We start from the raw sequence: 20,127 nt of genomic DNA, 5'->3' as shown, positions 1-20,127 counted from the left end.
GCACACAAAATTGTATTCAAACTCTCATTAAACGCATATAACATTAAATAAAGCACATAAAGAGAACCTGAGATTACCATTGTCATACTTTGTGTTGTTGTCCAGCCTCAACATCACAAAAATAGAAACCGTTTCTAAAATAGAGTAGCCTTGTATTGCCAATGCAGCTGGTTAGGACAAAAACTCTGATTAACATGGAAAATATACCTTTTTGATTGTGTTTCGCGTCTGGTTAGGACTGTAATTCCACAAAGTCCACTTAAAGCTGCCGTCGGCAACATTTTTTTAATCAAATTCAGTGAAATTGACACTATAATCCGACAGAACAACATAAATAAGGTGGTTTTAGAAAAAAACCCGAGCTTCTAACTCCACCTGGAGCGTGTTATTTGTTTTGCAAAAATCCACCGCTCCCGTCTCATCGGGTCCAATCAGCGCAGGGGGGTGTGAGATCTGACTGTCAATCACAGGTCGTGCATACGCCACAGATCCCCTCTCCCTCGCGCAGACACGCACGTTACAATATCACATGCACACGACACGCCTGAAGTTCGCCTGAAGATTGTACGAAGCGTGATGGCGGAGAGAAAATCTACTAACAAGCTTCCAATTCCTCGGTTATTGCTATCTACGGATAGATTAGCCAGGGCAGCCTACCTCCGAGTCCATGGTGTTGATCGATGCTGAAGAGACGGACGCGTTCACAGAAAATCAGGTACACGCACTGACGATGGGCGGGTGCTCGTTGGTAGTGGGGGAGGGGCATGAGAGTTGTAAACATTCAACAGTCCACTCAATCTGCCAGACTTGCCGACTGCAGCTTTAAAGTAAAAGATTGCTGTATGCTGTATATTCAATATCTATACTGTAAACAGAGAATCTCTATATAATTGTATTGTGACCCCAATGTCAATTTAACCTTGTATTTCCAGGTACTTGCTGATTCCCGACCAGAGTTGTTGTAAAAAGTGATGTTGACAGATAAAAACATGTCAGCCAGGTCTCTCCGTAATGTCACCTGTCACCTGTTGATATTCCTGCAGGAAATTTGACTTTCTAACAGAGAGAAAGACCATCTCCTATTAACATATTACTCATATTTTCATCTATCAGGCAGGATTATGCGCCGTCGTTAGTCATGATTTTCTTGCCTGCCGCCTGCCACTGAATTTGATCCCCCACACTATGCTGTCAATGGAACATATCAGCTGGGGAATGATGAATAATGTCGGTGTCTCTCAGAGTGTCCATGAAACACAGGCGTCTGTCTTGCTTTGTTTACCCCTGACTAACAGTACCATGTAGAGTCAGCTCAGAAGCGAAGGCAATCTGCTTTCATGATCAATAAACCTGTGGGACAGACATGATGCACCACGCTGCTCTGGTCTGCTTTTTTCTTTGCAGTCATTCATTTTTGGGAGAAAACCAATTCAAGAAGGCACTTGATTAAATGAGATGTTAGCGTTTCGCCTCCCCGCTCTCCCATGACTCCTTTCCGCAGTGGCTGAGAGCTGCTCATTTATTAAGGGAAGAATCACATCCAAATTTGCTAAATCAGATGTAAGTGCCGTATGTGGTGCGAACAACATTCATTTTGTGTCATCATCTCAGCAGGATCTGTCTTTAAAGATTTGTGTTCATTTGCGAAACTTTATTTTGTTAACCACATAATGACAGAAGGTGAATTTCGGCAAACATGCAACGTAATTGGGAATGCACTAAATGACATATCTTCAAAATTGATTAGACAGTGGGTTGTCTGAATGACTATTTAACTAGTTGCTCTTAAAGAGATTTCACTTTTTCTGTTTCTTCTGAGAAAAGCTTTCTTTTGTGGAATACAAATGAAGATATATCTGAAATATGTCTCTCTTTTTGAGATGTTGTTTGGACCCCAACTTTCTTCAAAATATCATATATTGTTGTCCCCACTTCTGCCATGAATGATTTGGCCAGTTCTCGCTATCTTTTTTAGGGAAGTCATGAAAGAAAATGCAAACAAATGTGTCCCACTCCTGACACATCCTCTGACAAACAGATGCATTTTTGGTTTATTAAAACAAAAGCTTATATTATAGTGATTAGAACCCTAAACACACTAATTGTGGGTTTAATATTAATAATTACAACAGGCCATGATTGTCATTCTAACTTGAACTTGTTTTTTTTTGTCTTAAAATAATGTGCAATTGAAATTGTTTTTGCAATTTATTTTTCTAATCATGATGTTATTAATAAATTAGCATAGCGGTTTTGGATTGAAAATGAACATATATTCTACTACAGACCAGGGTGGCCTTTCCCAAATGCACCATAAGCCTAAGTACAATGCTTCTGAGAAACACAGCCAGATATCTGGTTCAATACATCACATAGAATACATATTTAACAAAACAGTAAAAGTTCAATACACTACCTGATTAATCTTTGTGTTTATTACCTTAAGGAGTAACAAAATGGAAATAAATAATTTTGCCCTGTTTTCCCTTAATGTGTCCATTAAATGGTTAAAAACACAGTGTGAGACACTGAACAAAAAACAAGAAGATAAAATGCGGTAGCCATCATCTGAATGTGTGCAAGTAAAAAGATATTTGGAATCAACAGTAACAACATTGCTGGTCACCGGCATAAGGTATGTTTTGTACGCTGGGACCAGCATGGGATGCTGGTTGCTGGTTCCCTTTCAAGGAAACTCGCGCTGCGTCGATTGACGCTAAGGGAACGCTTTGCGTGATGATGTCTTGAAGCACATGTAAAATCAGTCCAATGGTGTGGTGGAACGTCAGAGGCGGGTGACGCCATGAACCAGGAAACTATAAAGCCTGCCCAAACAAAGCAGCGCTAGCTTCTGTGTCTTCACAAGCACTCTGTGTAAAACTCTCTCTTGTCTATTTGGTGTTGTATTGTCACTATATATATATAAAAAATTATGGCAAGTAAGCAGCAGCAGTTCAGACTGTGTGTGCACCCCTGTCCACGATATTTAACGGGTGGGGACACACATGTTCTGTGTGTTGCATGTTTGGGTGAGGAGCATGCACAGTCAGCGCTCCAGGGCCCTCCAATGCGGACACTCAGATCCCTTCTTTCGCGAGGACGCTCAGGCTTGCGTTCCCCAAGGCTCGGTTTCCGCTGCTGCCGAGGCATAGCGGAGGCTTGAGACTTGGGGTTCGCAAATGGATGTGTCAGCGAGGTTAGAGATGGGCCCAGCCTTATCTCTGCCTTCACCTGACAGATCCAGTGCCTTCTCTCAGGGTTTGAAAGCACGCACTGCGGTTACTTCCGCCCTGATTGAAGGACTTGACACTACAGCTATCCAGTTCCGAGGAACTGGATGTTGTTAGTGTCGAAGCAGGAGATACTGAGGACTCGCCTCCTCAGTCTCATGCTTTTGAGGAGCTTGTTGAGGTTGTAACGAGAGCGGTTGAAAGATTAAGCATCGTTCATCGTTCGTTCAAAAAGCAAGCTAGACGAACGCTTCCTGCCCTCTCGTTCACAATCTAAATGCAGAGGCCTTCCGTTTTTCCCCGATCTCCACACAGAGGTGTCGAGATCGTGAGATAAACCAGTTTCATATAGAGTTTATAGTCCACAAACATCACACTATTCCTCTATCTCTAACTATAAAGATCATGGTTATGGGAAGATGCCAAAGGTGGAAGAGACGCTCGCGAGCTATCTCTCCCCTAAATCAGCATCTTCACTTAAGGCCCGGTATTACCCACCAAGCCAGTTAGAACAACATCTGCTTTGGTGGGTATGGCTTATTCAGCTGCTGGTCAGGCTGCAGCGTGCCTCCATACAATGTCACTGCTGCAGGCTTACCAGGCTGAATTGTTATGAGACCTAAAACTAACTAAACTGCTGAGCGGGAGCAGCCCCAAACATCAAAAGCCACACCGTGCCACACAAAAGCAGAGTGTTGCTTCCCGTGCTCCCCCAAAAAAAGACTGGGGACACGCTCTCAAGCGCAGCCTTCAAAGGGTAAGACGGATCTGAGGACGTCATTATTTCTAAGAACGCTGCGGGGAAAAGGTCCTGACGTCCGAGGGCGCAGGCCAATGAGGGCAGTCCCCCCCGAAGCAGAGCGGTCAACACCTCATTATGCGGTGCCCTCAGGAGACCGTTATGCTAATCCTGCCACCTCGTGTGCTTCAGGGCGCAGCGGTCTCCGGCGAGCACATATCTCAGGGTCCACCCGGAAACATAGTGGTCCTGGGATGCCCGCCCCCTCCGAGGAGGGTCCCAGAGCAGTCAGTTCGGTCGTTACCTGCCGGTTCGCCGTTACAGGGCGTCGGACTGATTGCACAACAACAACAAAATCCAGCAGCTAAAGTTCAAAATGTTAACACTGAGACAAATCATGCCACAGATCAGATCCGGCTCAGGACCAAAAGGTTTTCCTCGAGGAGCAACCCCTTTCGCATGATCAGGGTTACGTGGCGATGCCTACGTGCCCTGGTTATTTGGAAGAAACCTTGGTTCCTGTCCCAGGGCCCCGTGTTGGGAGCTTCTTGTCATCGCAGGATGCTAACGGCAGATGCCTCCCTCACGGGCTGGGGAGCGATCCTGGAAGGACGCTCGACTCAGGGTCTATGGGGGGACCATCATCTCTCCTGGCACATCAATCGCCTAGAGATGTTGGCTGTATTTCTTGCCCTCAAGAATTTCCTCCCAGACCTTAGGGCAGGGCTGTACGTTAACTTTTTTTGCACATAGCACTGATGCTACAGAGGTTGAAAGTTTTGTGGCATAGGCCAAACAGTTGTAGCACAAGTATAAAACGTCTGTTATCATCCCTGAAAACAAACACAAGTAATGGAGTTCATCACTTAAAGAGGCATTGATGTTCCACCAAGAGCACAAAAAATTCAAACCATCACAAAAATGTTCTAATTTCCTCTGCCAGATCGAATTTCATTCCATCAGCTATCAGAGAAATCAACTCGCTACATCATACGCGGTTATCATAAGGTTTAAACTTCATGAAAGGAAATTCTTCTTTAGCGATACAATACGCTACATTCATTTTCATTTTAACTTCACGGAAATCAGCATCATCTGCTTTGGCCGCCTGGGTCCTGAGGGTGTGCAGCAGCGTGCCAGCCTGCCCAGGTTGTTGTTTGGCAATGAATGCATCTCTTGCAAGCAGATAACGCTGGGAAATGTTGTTGTTTTTTATGTTATCCTTTTTAAAAATGCTGTTACCCATCACAAAGAGGTTGTCTATTTTAATCTTTTCTGGAGCCTCCTTGCACCAGCTATAAAAAAAGAGCTGTCGGTCAGCATCTAAGTTAACCACGGAAAATCCTTTTTCCCCTCTGGGTTATATCTATAAATGTTCCTTTTTGTGTCTCCCTTGCTTTGATTTGGTAAAATTGCTTCTGTCGATTCTTCTCCGCGGGCTTGTTTGGGGTTTTCGTGGATCACTTGAAAATAGCGCTTCATTTTCTCGTCAACTAGCAGCTGCGTAGAAATAATGGGCGCGTTACTTAGGAATTGTGGGAAATGGAGTTGGACAAAACTACTCAATGCAGCCGGGACACGAGTTTTAATCATGCAATAGACTACATCCACCAAGTATAATAGCAGTGCGCCATCAATCTCACACGCAAACAAGCACAACAATCACTTCACACTATTAAGCGGCTGTGTTATGAACATGCAAAACTGTATCGCACACGTGCTACAGTGGTAAATTTATTCATCACGCAGACCAATTTTTTGCCTCAGGGGCCACCATGTGTTGGTCCGCAAAGACAACACATCGGTGGTCGCCTATATAAATTATATGGGGGGTTTGTGCTCGCGTCCGCTATGCCAAGGCTACGTTTGTATGCTTTTCCCCCGATTGCTCTACTCCCGGGAGTTCTTGAGAGAGTTTGCAGGGACTATGTACGCCTACTTCTTATAGCCCCGCAGTGGACGGGCAGAGTTTGTTTCCCCGATTTAGTGTCTCTCCTCGACGGGCCTCCTCTGGAGTTACCCATCAGGAGGGACCTTCTCTCCCTTCTGTCGACCAGAACTGTGGAACCTGTGGGTTTGGCCTCTGAGGGGGCCCAGCTCATAGCGACATTGTCTCTCAACCAAGGTTGTGGAGACCATTCTACATTCCAGAGCTCCCTACACAATGAAACTTTATGCTCTGAAGTGAAGAGTCTTCACTTCATGGTGTAGTGACCATCGGTTGGATCCAGTTAACTGCCCGGTTGGTACAGTGCTGGACTTCCTGCAGGAGCGGTTCGCTGCAGGTCTATCCCCGTCCACTTTAATGGTTTCTGTGGCAATCATAGGTGCTTACCACATTCCTTCAGGTGGAATGTCTTTGGGTAAAGACCCCTTGGTATCTCCTTTCCTCCGTGGTACTCTAAGGCTGAGGCCTGCAGCTCGCACCAGGGTGCCGACATGGGATCTGGCCATTGTCCTTCAAGGCCTTTCCCAGGCACCCTTTGAGCCTTTGGTGGAGGTGCCAGCTAGATTTCTTACTTTGGAAGCTCTGTTCCTCCTCGCAATCTCATCTCTTAAAAGAATAGGAGATCTACAGGCATTGTCGGTTGCACCCTTGTGTTTAGAATTTGTGCCTGGCATGGTTAAAGCATTCCTTCACCCTAGACCAGGCTATATTCCCAAGGTCCCCACTAATATGGCTAGATCTATAGTTCTGCAGGCCTTCTGTCTTCCTTTTCAAGATTTGGACCAGGAAAAGAACAATATGCTGTGCCCAGTTAGGGCACTGGATGCCTATGTCCACAGAGCTGCCCTTGGTGTAAAGCTGAACAATTGTTCATATGTTTTGGGCCCCCTAACAAAGGGTCCCCAGCATCTAAGCAGAGAATGCGTCACCTGCCATATCTCCTACGTGCCTGTAAGTGACTTGCTCAGACCTTAAGAAGCTAGCACTGCTTTGTTGGGGCAGGCCTTATAGTTTCCTGGTTCATGACGTCACCCGCCTCTGACGTTCCACCACACCATTGGACTGATTTTACATGTGCTTCAAGATATCATCATGCAAAGCGTTCCCTTAACGTCAATCGACGCAGCGTCTCGGTCCCTCTTCAGGGAACCGAGGTAACAGTCGTAACCGAGGCGTTTTCTGGATCCCAGCATGGGATGCTGGTTGCTGGTTTTCTGGATCCCAGCATGGGATGCTGGTTCCTGGTTTTCTGGATCCCAGCATGGAGTGCTGGTTGCTGGTTTGCTGGTCCCCAGTATGGGATGCTGGTTGCTGGTTTGCTGAATCTCAGCATGGGATGCTGCAATGCTGGTGGACCAGCATATGTTGTCTTTTGGGTGCTGGAATGATTCCAGTACGACCACAACAAAACTTGTAAAGTTTTATAATCAAATAATTCAATAATAAAAGATTATAATCAAATAATTCAATAATATGTTTTAATCTTATATTGTTTTTTCCTTTTACATAATTAAATTGTTAAATACGTAAACAAAAACAATACTTGTCTCCAAAACACTGCTTGCATTCAGACTATACTCATACTCGACCCCGCAAGACCATGCTGGTGAAACAGCGTAACCAGCTCAGTTTAGCTTGAGAACATAAATATGTTGGTCCACCAGCTAGACCAGCACTATACAAGCATAAACCAGCCTGGACCAGCACTTATACCATCATAAACCAGCCTGGACCTCCATGGAATCCATGCTGGTTTATGCTGGATTTTTCAGCAGGGATTGTCTAAGTTTTTTTTGGTTGAGGGTGGTGAATTTGTTGCAAAAGTAGTGCTTTGATGGCTGGAGCAATGGTGCTTTAAAGGGGATGAATATAGAGAGGGATTCAGTGTGCTGACAGTCTGGCAGTTACTGTTACAAAACTCTAAAGTGCAGACACTGCCAGCATGCTAAACCCCTCTCTGAGAAGCTTCGTCCCTTCCACTGCAAAAAAAAATCAAAAAAAAAAAAAAAATCTTGTCCAACAGTCTAGTCAACCATTATTATTGCAATATTTGTTCTCAACAACCAACCAGATATGCCACTTATATAATGCTTTTTGCACCAGTATCTAACTGTTCAAAATTGCCCCGAGATCTGCCGAACCGTCACCAGTAAAGAGGCAGACGTCCCATCTGATTTGCATTGTTTTAGCTGCCTCGATAACAATGTTATTCCTAAGTTCATAAGTTTGGGGTCAGTTAGTTTTTTTTTTTTTTTTGTCTCTCATGCTCAACAAGGTTACATTTATTTGATCAAAAATACAGTAAATCAATAATATTGTGAAATATTGTTACAATAATTTATTTTTTATTTTTTATTTTTTTATATATTTTATTTCTGTGATGGCAAAGCTGAATTTTCAGCATCAGTACTCAAGTCTTCAGTGTCACATGATCCTTCAGAAACCATTCTAATAGGAAATGTTTCTTAATATTAACAATGTTGAAAACAGTTGTGCTGCTTAACATTTTGTGGAAACTATGTTTTCAGAATTCTTCGATGAATAGAAAGTTACAAAGAACAGAAAACAGAAAAGAATTCATTTGAAATATAAATCTTTGTAACATTTATAAATGTGTTAACTATCCCTTTTGATTAATTGAATGTGTCCTTGCTGAATAAAAGTATTAATTTCTTTCACACACTCACACACACACACACACACACACACACACACACACACACACACACACACACACACACACACAAAAACCTTTTTGAACAGTAGTGTTGGTATTAAGGAGAACCACAATATCCGGCTATATAGTTTGAGAGAGGAAAAGTGAGGATTTGAAACACTTCTGGATGAGAAGTATCATGTTTGTTTGGTCTTCTTTGCTGCCATCTTCCAGGGCAAAATTCAGAATGCAGTGTCAGCATTATTTCTTCTGTTTATCCGCCCGCACTGGGGCTCATCCTAATCTCACAAGAAGAAAATTGTTTCAAAATGAGCTGTGCCTTCTTGAACTGATCTGTTTACATAAAATGCATGCCATCCTTTTATCTTTGAGCAGCAATAGTAATCCCTGTATAGTTGGCAGGCACTTTCAGATTTATTTGATATTTATTTGGTTAAAGTGTTCTGGCACTGTTGTTAGGAGACGTACGGTACAGGAGCATTCCAGATTACATAGTTGATAGTTATTTTTGAACAAGTGAAGTGCATTAAAGTGGAGGAGCAAACTATCTGGATTGGTTATCGTGGTTCTCAACATATAGCATAAAATTCCATTTGTACTATTTTGTAAGTCTGTAGGGTATAGGTGTACTGTAGGAAAAATGTAGAAGATGAAACTGATTAACAGTGAAAGCCTTTACTAATGCAACAAATCTGCAAAGAGTGACTTCAGGTTCACAACAGGAAAGTCAGACATTTTGAAAGTCAAGGAACATTAAATTGTATCGCCTTAGTTTTAATAATCATAGATTTGAGAGTTTGAAGTGTTCAGGTTGTGACAATCTCATCTGAAGATATTTGTCTTAAATGAGGCCTCAGGGGTAACAAGCGTCCCTGGCTCTTGTGCTTTTAGGCTAATGCAACTTCAGCTAGCTATTTTCATCTAGCTAACGATCTGTGGCACAGACAACAAGGAAGGGCCTCCTGGGAGAGGGAGAAAGGTTTTTTTTTTTTTTCAGTAATGCACTCAAAAACATGAAACTGGAGTTATGTAGGGCAGCTCGTGAATGGAAAAGCAACCAGAGGCCATTACATTTTTCAGATTTAAAAAAAATTATAATAGCAATGCATAAGATATTTTTAAACTTCAGTCTCAGAATTCAGTGAATTCTGGCACCCTTTCATCCTTCTGACACCCAGCGTATATTCTTACAGTCAATCGACATTAAGGACCCTGACTGAAGTGACCAAACACTTAAAATCAATACCTAATGGGCTTTGACCTGAAGTGAATTCAGATGAAGAAGTTAATGCTTTCTGTTTCTCGCTATACAGGGCTGAAAATCCGTGAAGTGACGATCAATGTTACTAGGCAGCAGGTGGAGGATTTCCATGGTCCAGAAGACTACTGGTGCCTGTGTGTGGCCTGGAGTCACCTAGGAACCTCGAAGAGCCGTAAGGCCACAGTGAGGATAGCCTGTGAGTATGCTAGGTCAGGGGACCATTAGTGGTCTCCAATTGGGGAAAATAATACAAAAATGTTTTTAAGGATGTCAAAACAAAATGAAGAATACTATATTATTCAATGTTATTTTTATTGTATTGTGGTCATTTTTGCTATTTTTGTATTGACAGTGCTAGTTTTTAAATAAGAAATAAAAACAAAGTATGTTTTTTTACAGGTTTATGCATCTGAACAACTCTAGTGTATAGAAAAAGACAAATGCGAAGATATAATTGAATAAATTTGGGGGTCTTGGGTATCAAAAAGTTTGAAAATACCCCTTGTATTTATCAAATCTTTTAAACAATCAGATTTTTTTTCTCCTTTAGCATTTTGTCTCTTGAAACTGATTTAGATAAAAGCTTGCAAAACTACACGTGATCACGTTTTCCACATCATGTTGACAACAGGCTTGTTCGACTTCATGCAGCGTTGTGCAGACCGATTGGCTGCTGCTGACTTGAAGCAGTGCATGGCGGTTAGGAATTTTGTCCAACTTGAGACCACGCCGATGCCATGTGACTGTGACGTATGGCATCAAAGTACCGCGGGAGCGATTCGAGAACAGACGGCTGACTCAGCCTGCGCAGCTTCTCAAGAGCGGCTGCATGAGCTCTGATGACAACACAGCTGTTCCACGATTTGTCGCATGACAACGATCACGTGTGTTTCGTGTTTATTCTGACACCTTCAGTTCCACTAATGCTCACAAATCTCTATTTTCATAACAGTAAAAGTTATCATGTAGTAGCAATATTATATTGTCGTTTATCAAAAAAAAAAAACTGATACAAAAAAATAGACCCCACTACAATGGTATTTAAATAGTATATGCTTATGTTGAACTTTATTCTTGTACAAACAGATGCTGTATTAAGCTGTACAATGAAAATGTCTCTGAAACATCTGTGTATTTGACAAATATTGAATTTAAAGTATGCAAACACAGCAAGAGCGTCACTACGGGAGCAGAAAGTGTCCGACTTAACGTCTCCGTTTTCAGCTCCTCCCCGACTGCACGCGGCAACTCTCGCAGATCGGTTACATCCAGTCGCAGCTGAAGTCGAACACACTTAACATGTCACCACATGTGATCACATGGGAACTGTTCCAAAACCACATGTTTCCCATCTGCAAAGTATGTGTTTCACATGTGTTCCACATGTAACCACATGTGTTTTTTCTGTAACGTAATATAAACACATAGATGTAAAAGGGGCAAGAATCTGTTTTGTGTTTTCTGTTTACAATTTTTTTAACTTAATGTGTTAAATCTGAAGGCATATTTATATTAACAGCTTTATTTAATTTTTATTATTATTTGCTGTGATCATCATTATCATTTATTATTGTTTTTAAGAATTATTATGTTGTATCATTATCAGTTGTTATCAATTCACAACTTTATTCCACTTGAATACAGGGAGCAATATTTTTATCCTACCTGAAGCTGGACCATTTTTTCTAGTGTTTTCTTTCTACAAATTGAAAGATTTTTTGCATTGTACATAAAAAAAAAAAAAAAAATCTATTGCTGTATAAGCACAGTGAGGATGAGGCAGAACTGTCCAACTGAACTGAACCAACGACACCTGCAACTCTAGCAGATGGCCGGAGCACACTTGAGAATGTCTGCACTCTGCAGCTCTTTTACCCTGCCTTTCTAAGGTTGCCAAAACGAAAGGCAGGGTGCATAGAGAGTGCAGCATGCTGAGCGGTGAAAGCGATTGGCATAGATAGGCCAAATATCGGCTCGGACTCTGCCCGCTGTGACAGCTGCCTCTTATCTTTTCAAACAGACCTTCGCAAAAACTTCGAGCAGGATCCTCAAGGGAAGGAAGTGCCAATCAAGGGCATGATTGTGCTGCATTGCCGTCCCCCAGAGGGAGTGCCCATGGCAGAGGTAAGACCCGTCCTCACAGCCTCTGACATCATTCCCACAGGGAGGATATCTGGGAAGGGCAGTACATGCTCTCTGCTGACTGGAAAAGAGCATCAGCGCTTTTTTAAACATCTATACTAAGTGATGCCTGTTTCTCTGCTTGTTCATCTAGATAATTGTAATTTACTCATGCCATTACATACCTGTATGACTTTTAAAGAACTGCTTTGGCCCATTTATATTGAAAGTCAATGGGGTCTAAAACAACATAGGATTATATTGACTTTTATTGTTGGAACAAGCACCGTGATATTTTTCAAACTATCTTCATTTGAGGTTTACATGAAAAAGAAAGTCATACAGATATTTTAAATAAACTATTTTGGTCAATATAAAAAAGTCAATGGGGTCTAAAAAATATAGGACCATATTCACTTTAAAGGGGACATATCATGCTAAATGCACTTTTTTAGCCCTTAAATGCATTTTGTTGTATATTTGGAGTGTTTAGAAGTACAGAAAAGATGAAATTATTCTCTTCAGGTGCTTCGTTGATATCTTTATATTCTGTTTTGGTCATATTTTTCAACCGGTTCAGATTTTTCTGTTATCTATGACGTTTTGCGAACTAATACGTCACAGTATTTGCAGTGGAACTGCCAAATAAGGACATTGACTTCCGGCCCAACACTTCGAGCAATCCGCCATTATTATTTATCGCTGCAATTTTGTAGTCCAAGCTGGATGCAGAAGTTACGAGAGGGTAAGTTAAAATGTTCGGTTGTTGGATGTAGTAACCCACACGCTTCATTACACCGTCTAATGTAGATGAACTGCCGCGCTTGTGGCGCATGTTTGACTGAAAGAACGAGCAAAGAGAGAGAGAGAGAGAGAGAGAGAGAGAGAGAGAGAGAGAGAGAGAGAGAGAGAGAGAGAGAGAGAGAGAGAGAGAGAGAGAGAGAGAGAGAGAGAGAGAGAGAGAGAGAGAGAGAGAGAGAGAGAGAGAGACCCGGTCGCGCGGGCGCTCTCTCTATCTCTCGGAGCCCTACAGTCTATGGTGTAAACATGACTTCACCGTCTCCAAAAGACGCTGTCTTGCTCGCTCTCCCTCGCACATATTAATCAAAATAAAAGGTCGGAAGACCAAAGTTTCATGCGTAAATACAGTAACATACCATTGCGATACATCCATATGAAGACGTTGTTCTGCAGGTTCGTCGTCTACATTTTTATCTCGCTCCGGCTCCGACTCTGGCTCGAACATGTAAGGCTGGCTGGACAAGTCTTCCGTTGTTGACATTTTGTTAATAACGTGTGAATAAAAAGTTTCTGTGCCGCTAGATAATCCTATCTCTGCTATCAGACTACAAAAATGGCCGAACGGGGTGGAGTTGAACCTCTGCAACCTGGAGAGGGGGCGGGGTATGAAGTGTCTCAATGTTTTTTAAAGAGACCGCACCAAAACGGGTTGCTCTGAGACGCACATGAGAAAAGGGGTAAAAAGGGGGCTTGTGGAGCTATAATAATGAAGAATTCAGACCCAAGCATTGCAGTTCCGCTTTATATAGACTACAAATGTATGATTTATATGTAAAAAGGAACAATTTAAAAGCATGATATGTCTCCTTTAATTGAATGGACAAAAAAAAAACTAATTATTTTCAAAAATATCTCCTTTCCTGCTCCACACAAGGAAGTAAGTCATACAGGTTTGGAATGACATGAGGGTGAGTAATTGATGGACAGATTAAAATTTTTAGCGAACTATCCTGCTAAAGAGAATATCAACTTACAGTGCACTGACTGTTGTCATCAAATTTGATGGATTGATTTCAGTTTAATGCACGTTCGTGTGCAGTCAAGGATCAAGTAAGGGACAAAAACGACAGGTCCACATATCATTGGTTATGAGCAGGCAATATATCCATAATTATACATGTGTGTGTGTGATTATAGTAGGATTTGGTTCTTGGCAGCCACCAATGGTCTGTGAATGATTCAGTGATGAAATGGAAGAGCTCTGCCAGCGTCTGTCTATTCGAGTGCACGCTGGACAGAAACTGAGGAAATCTGGGAAGTACTGGAAGACAAGAATCTCCCTTCAAGTACTTTGTCAACATAAATTAAGTCAGCTATAAGAGAGTGCAGACCAGCAATCGGCGATCGGGTCCATTCCAGCACACCTCTGCCATGAAAAATTTAAATCCAAGCTGTGAGAGGGAGTGCAAAGATTTATATGGCATCATTTTACCAGCATGCTGGATGCTAACTCTCTCTCTATTTCTCTCTCACCTTCTCTTTTGCTCTGTCCTAGTGGACTGTGTTTGTGGTTTTAAACTGTCATAAACACCCCCTCTGAGAAATGCTCTGTAGGATTTCTGTGGTCACAAAGCTAATGAGACTCACATTTTTTCTGGATAGAGTCAGTTTGTCATCACTGTTGGCTCTTAGGATAATTAACCAGCCTGGTCTTTGTTCTAATAAGTAAACAAATACCATTGTGTTTTGAAGTAAATGTGGTTGCTGGTCATTGTTACTGTGCATGCATTCTTATTAGGCAGAATGTCTGAGCGGCTTTATTTTATACTACAAAAGTGTATGGTGTTTTATACAGCCCAGCTCCAAAAACAGACAAAAAGCATAATAAAAGTGATCAAGATGACTATATTGTAAGTGTTCTGTAGCCTACTATATCCTCTTCATATAATAGCTTTGTGTGAGGAAGAGACTGAAATTTAAGCCCTTATTCATTGATAATGATAATCTTCCCTCTATTCACACAAAGCCATCAGGCTTATAAAGACATAAAGCAGTCGTAATATTTAGAATATATGAAGAGTTCAGATGTAAAAGCCTCTAAGTGCCATCTGAAATGTTCCTCTAGAATGATCATTTTTATCAAGCTCGTATATATAATTTCAGTAATTTCACTTAAATGGCAATGAGAATGACCTATTAATTGCCATTAAAGTGAAATTACTGAACTTAAATATACAAGCTTGATAAAAAAAAAGATCATTCTAGAAGAAAATGTCTTCTTTTTTTAGGCTTTTGCATCTGAACTCTTCATATATATATTCTACAAAGCATATAATGCAACAAAACACAATGGTGATTGAGAGATGTACAAATAAACTTTCCTCAAAATGCTGATTTATCATATTTGATATTCACATTTTTAAAACATTATGCATGAATAATCAAGTAAACTTAAGTTGCTTCATTCCAGTATAGTGTTCATATTGTAAGTATCTAACAATATAAAAGTTATCTTTGTTTACTTTATAAACATCTTTAAATATTTCACAGCAAAAAAGATGTGTGTAACCATGACTTGAATGTTTTTAGATTTATACTAAAGGCCTTTTTTCTTGCTATAATGTAAACTATCAGTCAGACAAAGGAAGGCATGTAGTAGATTGTGTACAACAGGTTTTCCAGAAAATTTTTGCTCAAGTTGATAAATTATAGGCCTTCAAATGTGATACAGCAAGCTTTTTATGGTTATTTGTGCTTTTTGTCATTTCTACAGTGACCATCCTCATTCAATGTGTGGGACACAAAAGCTTGGACATTCTGCTGTGTAATTTCTCCTTTTGTGAAGTGCAAAAATAACACAGGGTTAGAACGAGTGTAAAATATGACATCTTTATTTTGGTGGTTATCTATTCCTTTAAATGGGTGTGAGAAGCAGTATTAATGTGTTGAATCTGAGTGGTGAATTAAACTGTGATATGATCCTGTGTCTACGCAGGGGGGCTTCTTAGCGCTTCGGTAATTACAATTTAAACATTAAAAAAAAAACTTTGAAATGACCTTTTAGAAAGAATAAGTTTTCTGTTTTACAGCTAAACTGTAACTATAAATGGGTTTCCCCAGAGAGCTACTTAAGCCTTTCTGCATAGTTGGTCTAGACTCTGTCATCATAAAAATCTTCTTAATGAGATTATGCACTCTGAATTTGCTACTGAGGAATAGTGTTAATTTGGCTAAGAGAGATTTTGCTCCCAAAACTTTTTGTGAAATACACGTATTGATTTGAAGTTAGACCAGAAAATGGTCACACCTTCCCTTTTACTGTGTTTTCTTTACCCGCTATTGACTTAGAAATCTTTGAGGATCCCATAGGGGAAACAGTTACATTTATATAAATAGATATTTTTAAAAATGTTGCTTGTAAGAAAAGATCATGCAGCATGTTCCTCATATAAAGGTTTTTTTTTTTTATCTCTTAAAATAATTTGTCAAAATACCAGCGTTTGCAATCAAAAGTCAGATATTTCGACATGAACTCATCAAATTCTTCTAAGGCCAAATTATCTGAGCCTTTGCGATCCACATTTATAGCTCTATAACCTTTTCTGCATCATAATCATTGTCTCATTTGTGTCTAATTGTATTTCTCATAAGGATTTTTGTGAAAAACATCTGGGACCAAGTTGATACTTCAATGAAACATAATTGAGATCACCATTAAGTTTTCTTAGCACCATTAAGTGCTTCATTCCATTCAAAAAGCGATAGCTCAGCGCTCACTTCATGTGTTCCTACCTGTTTCCTGCTTTTTCTCTCTCCTGTCCATTTCCAGCCACCATGAAAGTGAGTGATGATCCTCATGATCTAACAAGCCAATTACAGGCCGGTCGGAGCTGGGTGGCATCCTGTCTCTATGTGTTTAGCTGTGATAAGGCTGATCTGGAAAGAATGGTAATGTGGTTGTGTGTTGAGGAGAGGATGAAAGGGACAACTCTGTGCTTTATGCTTGTGGTTGCCTTTACTTCTGTATTATTGACCAACATAGTCCTAGAGTGTTTGCACAGCATTTTCCTCTGTGTTTGCCAGGTCTGGGGTTTATTCATTGTGTGTGTGTGTGTGTGTGTGTGTGTTATTTTAAGAATCATAATTAATTCAAAGTGCATCAAGGGATATCAAAGCTTGGGTATAAATTGGAATTTGACTCTGAAATTGAGATGATGAGAATAAGAAAACTGTGAGTCTGTGCAAATAGAATTAATTTGTGGATTGAGACCGCAGGCATTAATTTAACTGGGATGACTTGAATTACAGGGATCACATCCACCCATGAACTGACCTCACTATTTCGGACTGCATACCATTTCAGAGATGATTGCTGATTTAGAGTGATCAAGACTATTTTGCAAAAATTGATTGGCTGTAATATATAGGCATGTGAAGTGCCAAGCACGTTCACTTTTGAATTTTGAAATGTGTTTTAGATATACAGTACAATGAAAAAGAAAATCAAGGATGTTCTTAGTATTCATTTATTTAAACATTGGAATTAAATTATTAATCACACTCATCCAAAAAGTCCAATAAATCCTGCATGATGGAAAGTTAAACTATGCTTGCTAGTGAATGTTTTATGTTGGCATACATGTCAATGGAAATTGCCTCTGTCTCTGTAACAAATGGGAGTTGCATGTTGAAATACCACACTGGTAAGACTTGTTTTCCAAAATATAATACAACAGTTGACCTCTCAGTAAAACAGGGATGATGTTTAAGTTAATAGTCCATCATATCAGATCCACGATTTCAAAGCCCTGGCATTTCTGCAGTTAAGATTAATAGCACTAGTCACAACTCACTGTAACATTACAGCAGTTTACTCACCCTGAGAACTTGGCAGCCATTGAATAACTTGGAAAAATTGGATAATTTTCAGAAACTGCAGACACTTTGTGTTGCCCTCACTCTCTAGCTCATTGTCTGCCATTTCTCAAGACTGGAGTAAGCCCTTCCTGCCACGTCCTTGCAAGGGTCCCCAAGAAAGATTCTGCCATATATAAACACCAGTATCTTGGTTAATTTTCATCTATCTCATTTTACATGCAAAAACATTATCCAGTCACGGCAGATGTTTTAGATGTCTTACATGTGGAAATCTTAAAGGTACCATGGCAAAAAGCAGCATGTTTAATTCTAAATGTTAGAAGGAAAGGTGGCCCAATGGTCATGTGAAAATAAAGCATGACAGTTTTTGGTGCAAGAAACCTTGCCTAATGTTATTAGTGGACTTGTGTGTAGTATATTGTGTACATTTGGACAGCTACTCATCAAGAACCTTTTATGTCGAGTCAACAAATACATCAAGAATGTGAATTAATATTAATTATAAGTGAATGAATTTACACAAGCATATTTTATAGATGAAATGGCAGTAGTTTGTTTACACTTAATACTCATTTTAAAGTTGTTTGTTGAATTGCATGCTCATTATATACCAAAGAGGAAAACAAAAGCATTTGCAGAAATTCAGATTTAGCTATCTGCACTATCAAAGGTTGGTGTCAAAAGCAATTTAAAAAGTGATTGTAGGTGTGTCTGCTTTTGTCAGTCTTGTCAATGTGTTGTGGTCGTGTGGGTTTGATGGAATTCACAGTCAGTGAGGCGGCGTTATATTTCTGCTCCCTGAGGGCCGTCTATCAGAGTTGTTTAATCTTAGTAATTACTCTGCTGAAACATGAAGCAGTTTCAACAGCCTCTTCTCCACCATACACACATGAACACACTTCACATGTAAAAAAAAAAAAAAAAAAAAAAACTCCTCTAACACCACCTGCAAAAACCGATCCAAATATTTTGGACATCTTATCGAGCTGCTCTGACCTCCTGTCCCACTTTTATGAGTGCCAGCCGAATAGCCCCTGTGTTCTGTGATAATAGTAAGATCCTCACTCGGCTGATCTCTTCCTGTCAACAGGACCTTAATCAGTCAGGATAGAGGCACTAATGAAATCACAAGATCCTCTTGAGACTGTGGAAACTCCTCCGTCAGCCCTGCCACTGTTAGCCACGCTGTAATTGAAACAAATGTGCCAATTAGGCCATTCATTTCTCACATCTTCTGCCACACATTTACCCAGCTAATTTGTATTTGTCCCCTACCTTTCCTCTTCTCACTGCCTCTCTTCCTCTATCCTGTCTTCCCCCCTTTTTTTCTTTCTTTCTCCCTCTGCTCTTCATTTCTGTGCTCTGCACCTTTTCAAAGGCTGAGGGGAAGTGGTGCTCAAGAATGCAGAGCATGGAAAATGTCTCAACAGAGAGCTCTGCTTTCACTGTGTGCTAATTGCCTATTTCAGCTCCCAAGTTTCCCTGAAAAATTGAGTAAATACATTAGAGAAGTGCGCTCTCTGCTTCAATACACAAGTAGTATGACTCCCTGCTGAAAAACAGCTTAAACCAGGTGATTTGTTTGTCTTAGCTGGCTGGCCAGCTGTCTTCATTGTCTGACTAACCGAAAAGTGCCCAAAATCCCTCTTAAACTAGCAAGACATACCTGGATAATAGGATTGTCCAGACTGGGAGACCAGCTAAGCAATTTTTTCCCCAGCAATACACTGTAAAAAAAAAAAAAAAAAAAACTGGCAGCTGTAGTTGCCAGGACTTTACCATAAGAAAATGGTATCAACATTTTTTACTGTAGCATATTTTTACCTTTTAAAATTACAATGGTCTTTTACCATTAAAATTACAATATTTTTTTTTACAGTGTTTGATTTTACTTAAGACTTTACCAACTGTATTTTTACAGCTTCATAGTGCAACATTGTGAACTTAATTACTGTAATCATACATCTGGGTTAGTTATAAAATAATTAAAGCATGCTGTGAGCTATGAATATGAGGGCTAATATGATTCTGAGAAATGATCTGTGAATAGAGCAAAGTTTAAAGTGCTGTGATGAGATCGAGGAAGAGAGGGCAAAGAGGGCATCACTGCAGTTAGTGCTCAGAACACAGCATTAAAGGGGTAGTTCACCTAAAATGAAAATTCTGTCATTAATGTCGTTCATGCCCTCATGTCGTTCCAAATCCGTAAGAACACAAATTAAGATATTTTTGATGAAATCCGAGAGGTTTCCGAACCACCCATAGGCAGCAACGTCATTGCAACTTTCAAGGCTCAGAAAGGTAGTAAAGTCAAGTCACATTTATTTATATAGTGCTTTTTACAATACAGATTGTTTCAAAGCAGCTTTATAGAGATAACAGGAAAATAATGCAACAAAGATTGTTTCCTGAAGAAAATAGCATCACAGTCCAGCTTAAGTAAGTTCAGTGATGTTTAATTTTTGTTGTAAAAAAGTTATTAATTTAGTTCATATATATATATATATATATATATATATATATATATAGCCG

General features: G+C 40.3%; 1 protein-coding gene across 3 annotated transcripts in view; it reads left to right on the top strand.

The window, feature by feature from the left end:
* The window catches only part of unc5db (unc-5 netrin receptor Db), a 185,412-nt gene that overhangs the window by 126,585 nt on the left and 38,700 nt on the right, over window positions 1–20,127 (top strand). For all 3 annotated transcript variants that reach the window (XM_084415309.1, XM_084415310.1, XM_084415308.1), the window contains exons 3-4: window positions 9,908–10,051; window positions 11,876–11,979. In XM_084415309.1, the coding sequence (XP_084271435.1) occupies window positions 9,908–10,051; window positions 11,876–11,979 (248 nt within the window). The remainder of the gene's footprint in view (window positions 1–9,907; window positions 10,052–11,875; window positions 11,980–20,127) is intronic.

This window comes from Rutilus rutilus (assembly GCF_951802725.1).
Source record: "Rutilus rutilus genome assembly, chromosome: 7".
In the NCBI taxonomy this organism is placed as follows: Eukaryota; Metazoa; Chordata; class Actinopteri; order Cypriniformes; family Leuciscidae; genus Rutilus; species Rutilus rutilus.
This window is presented reverse-complemented; position numbering and strand designations above follow the sequence as displayed.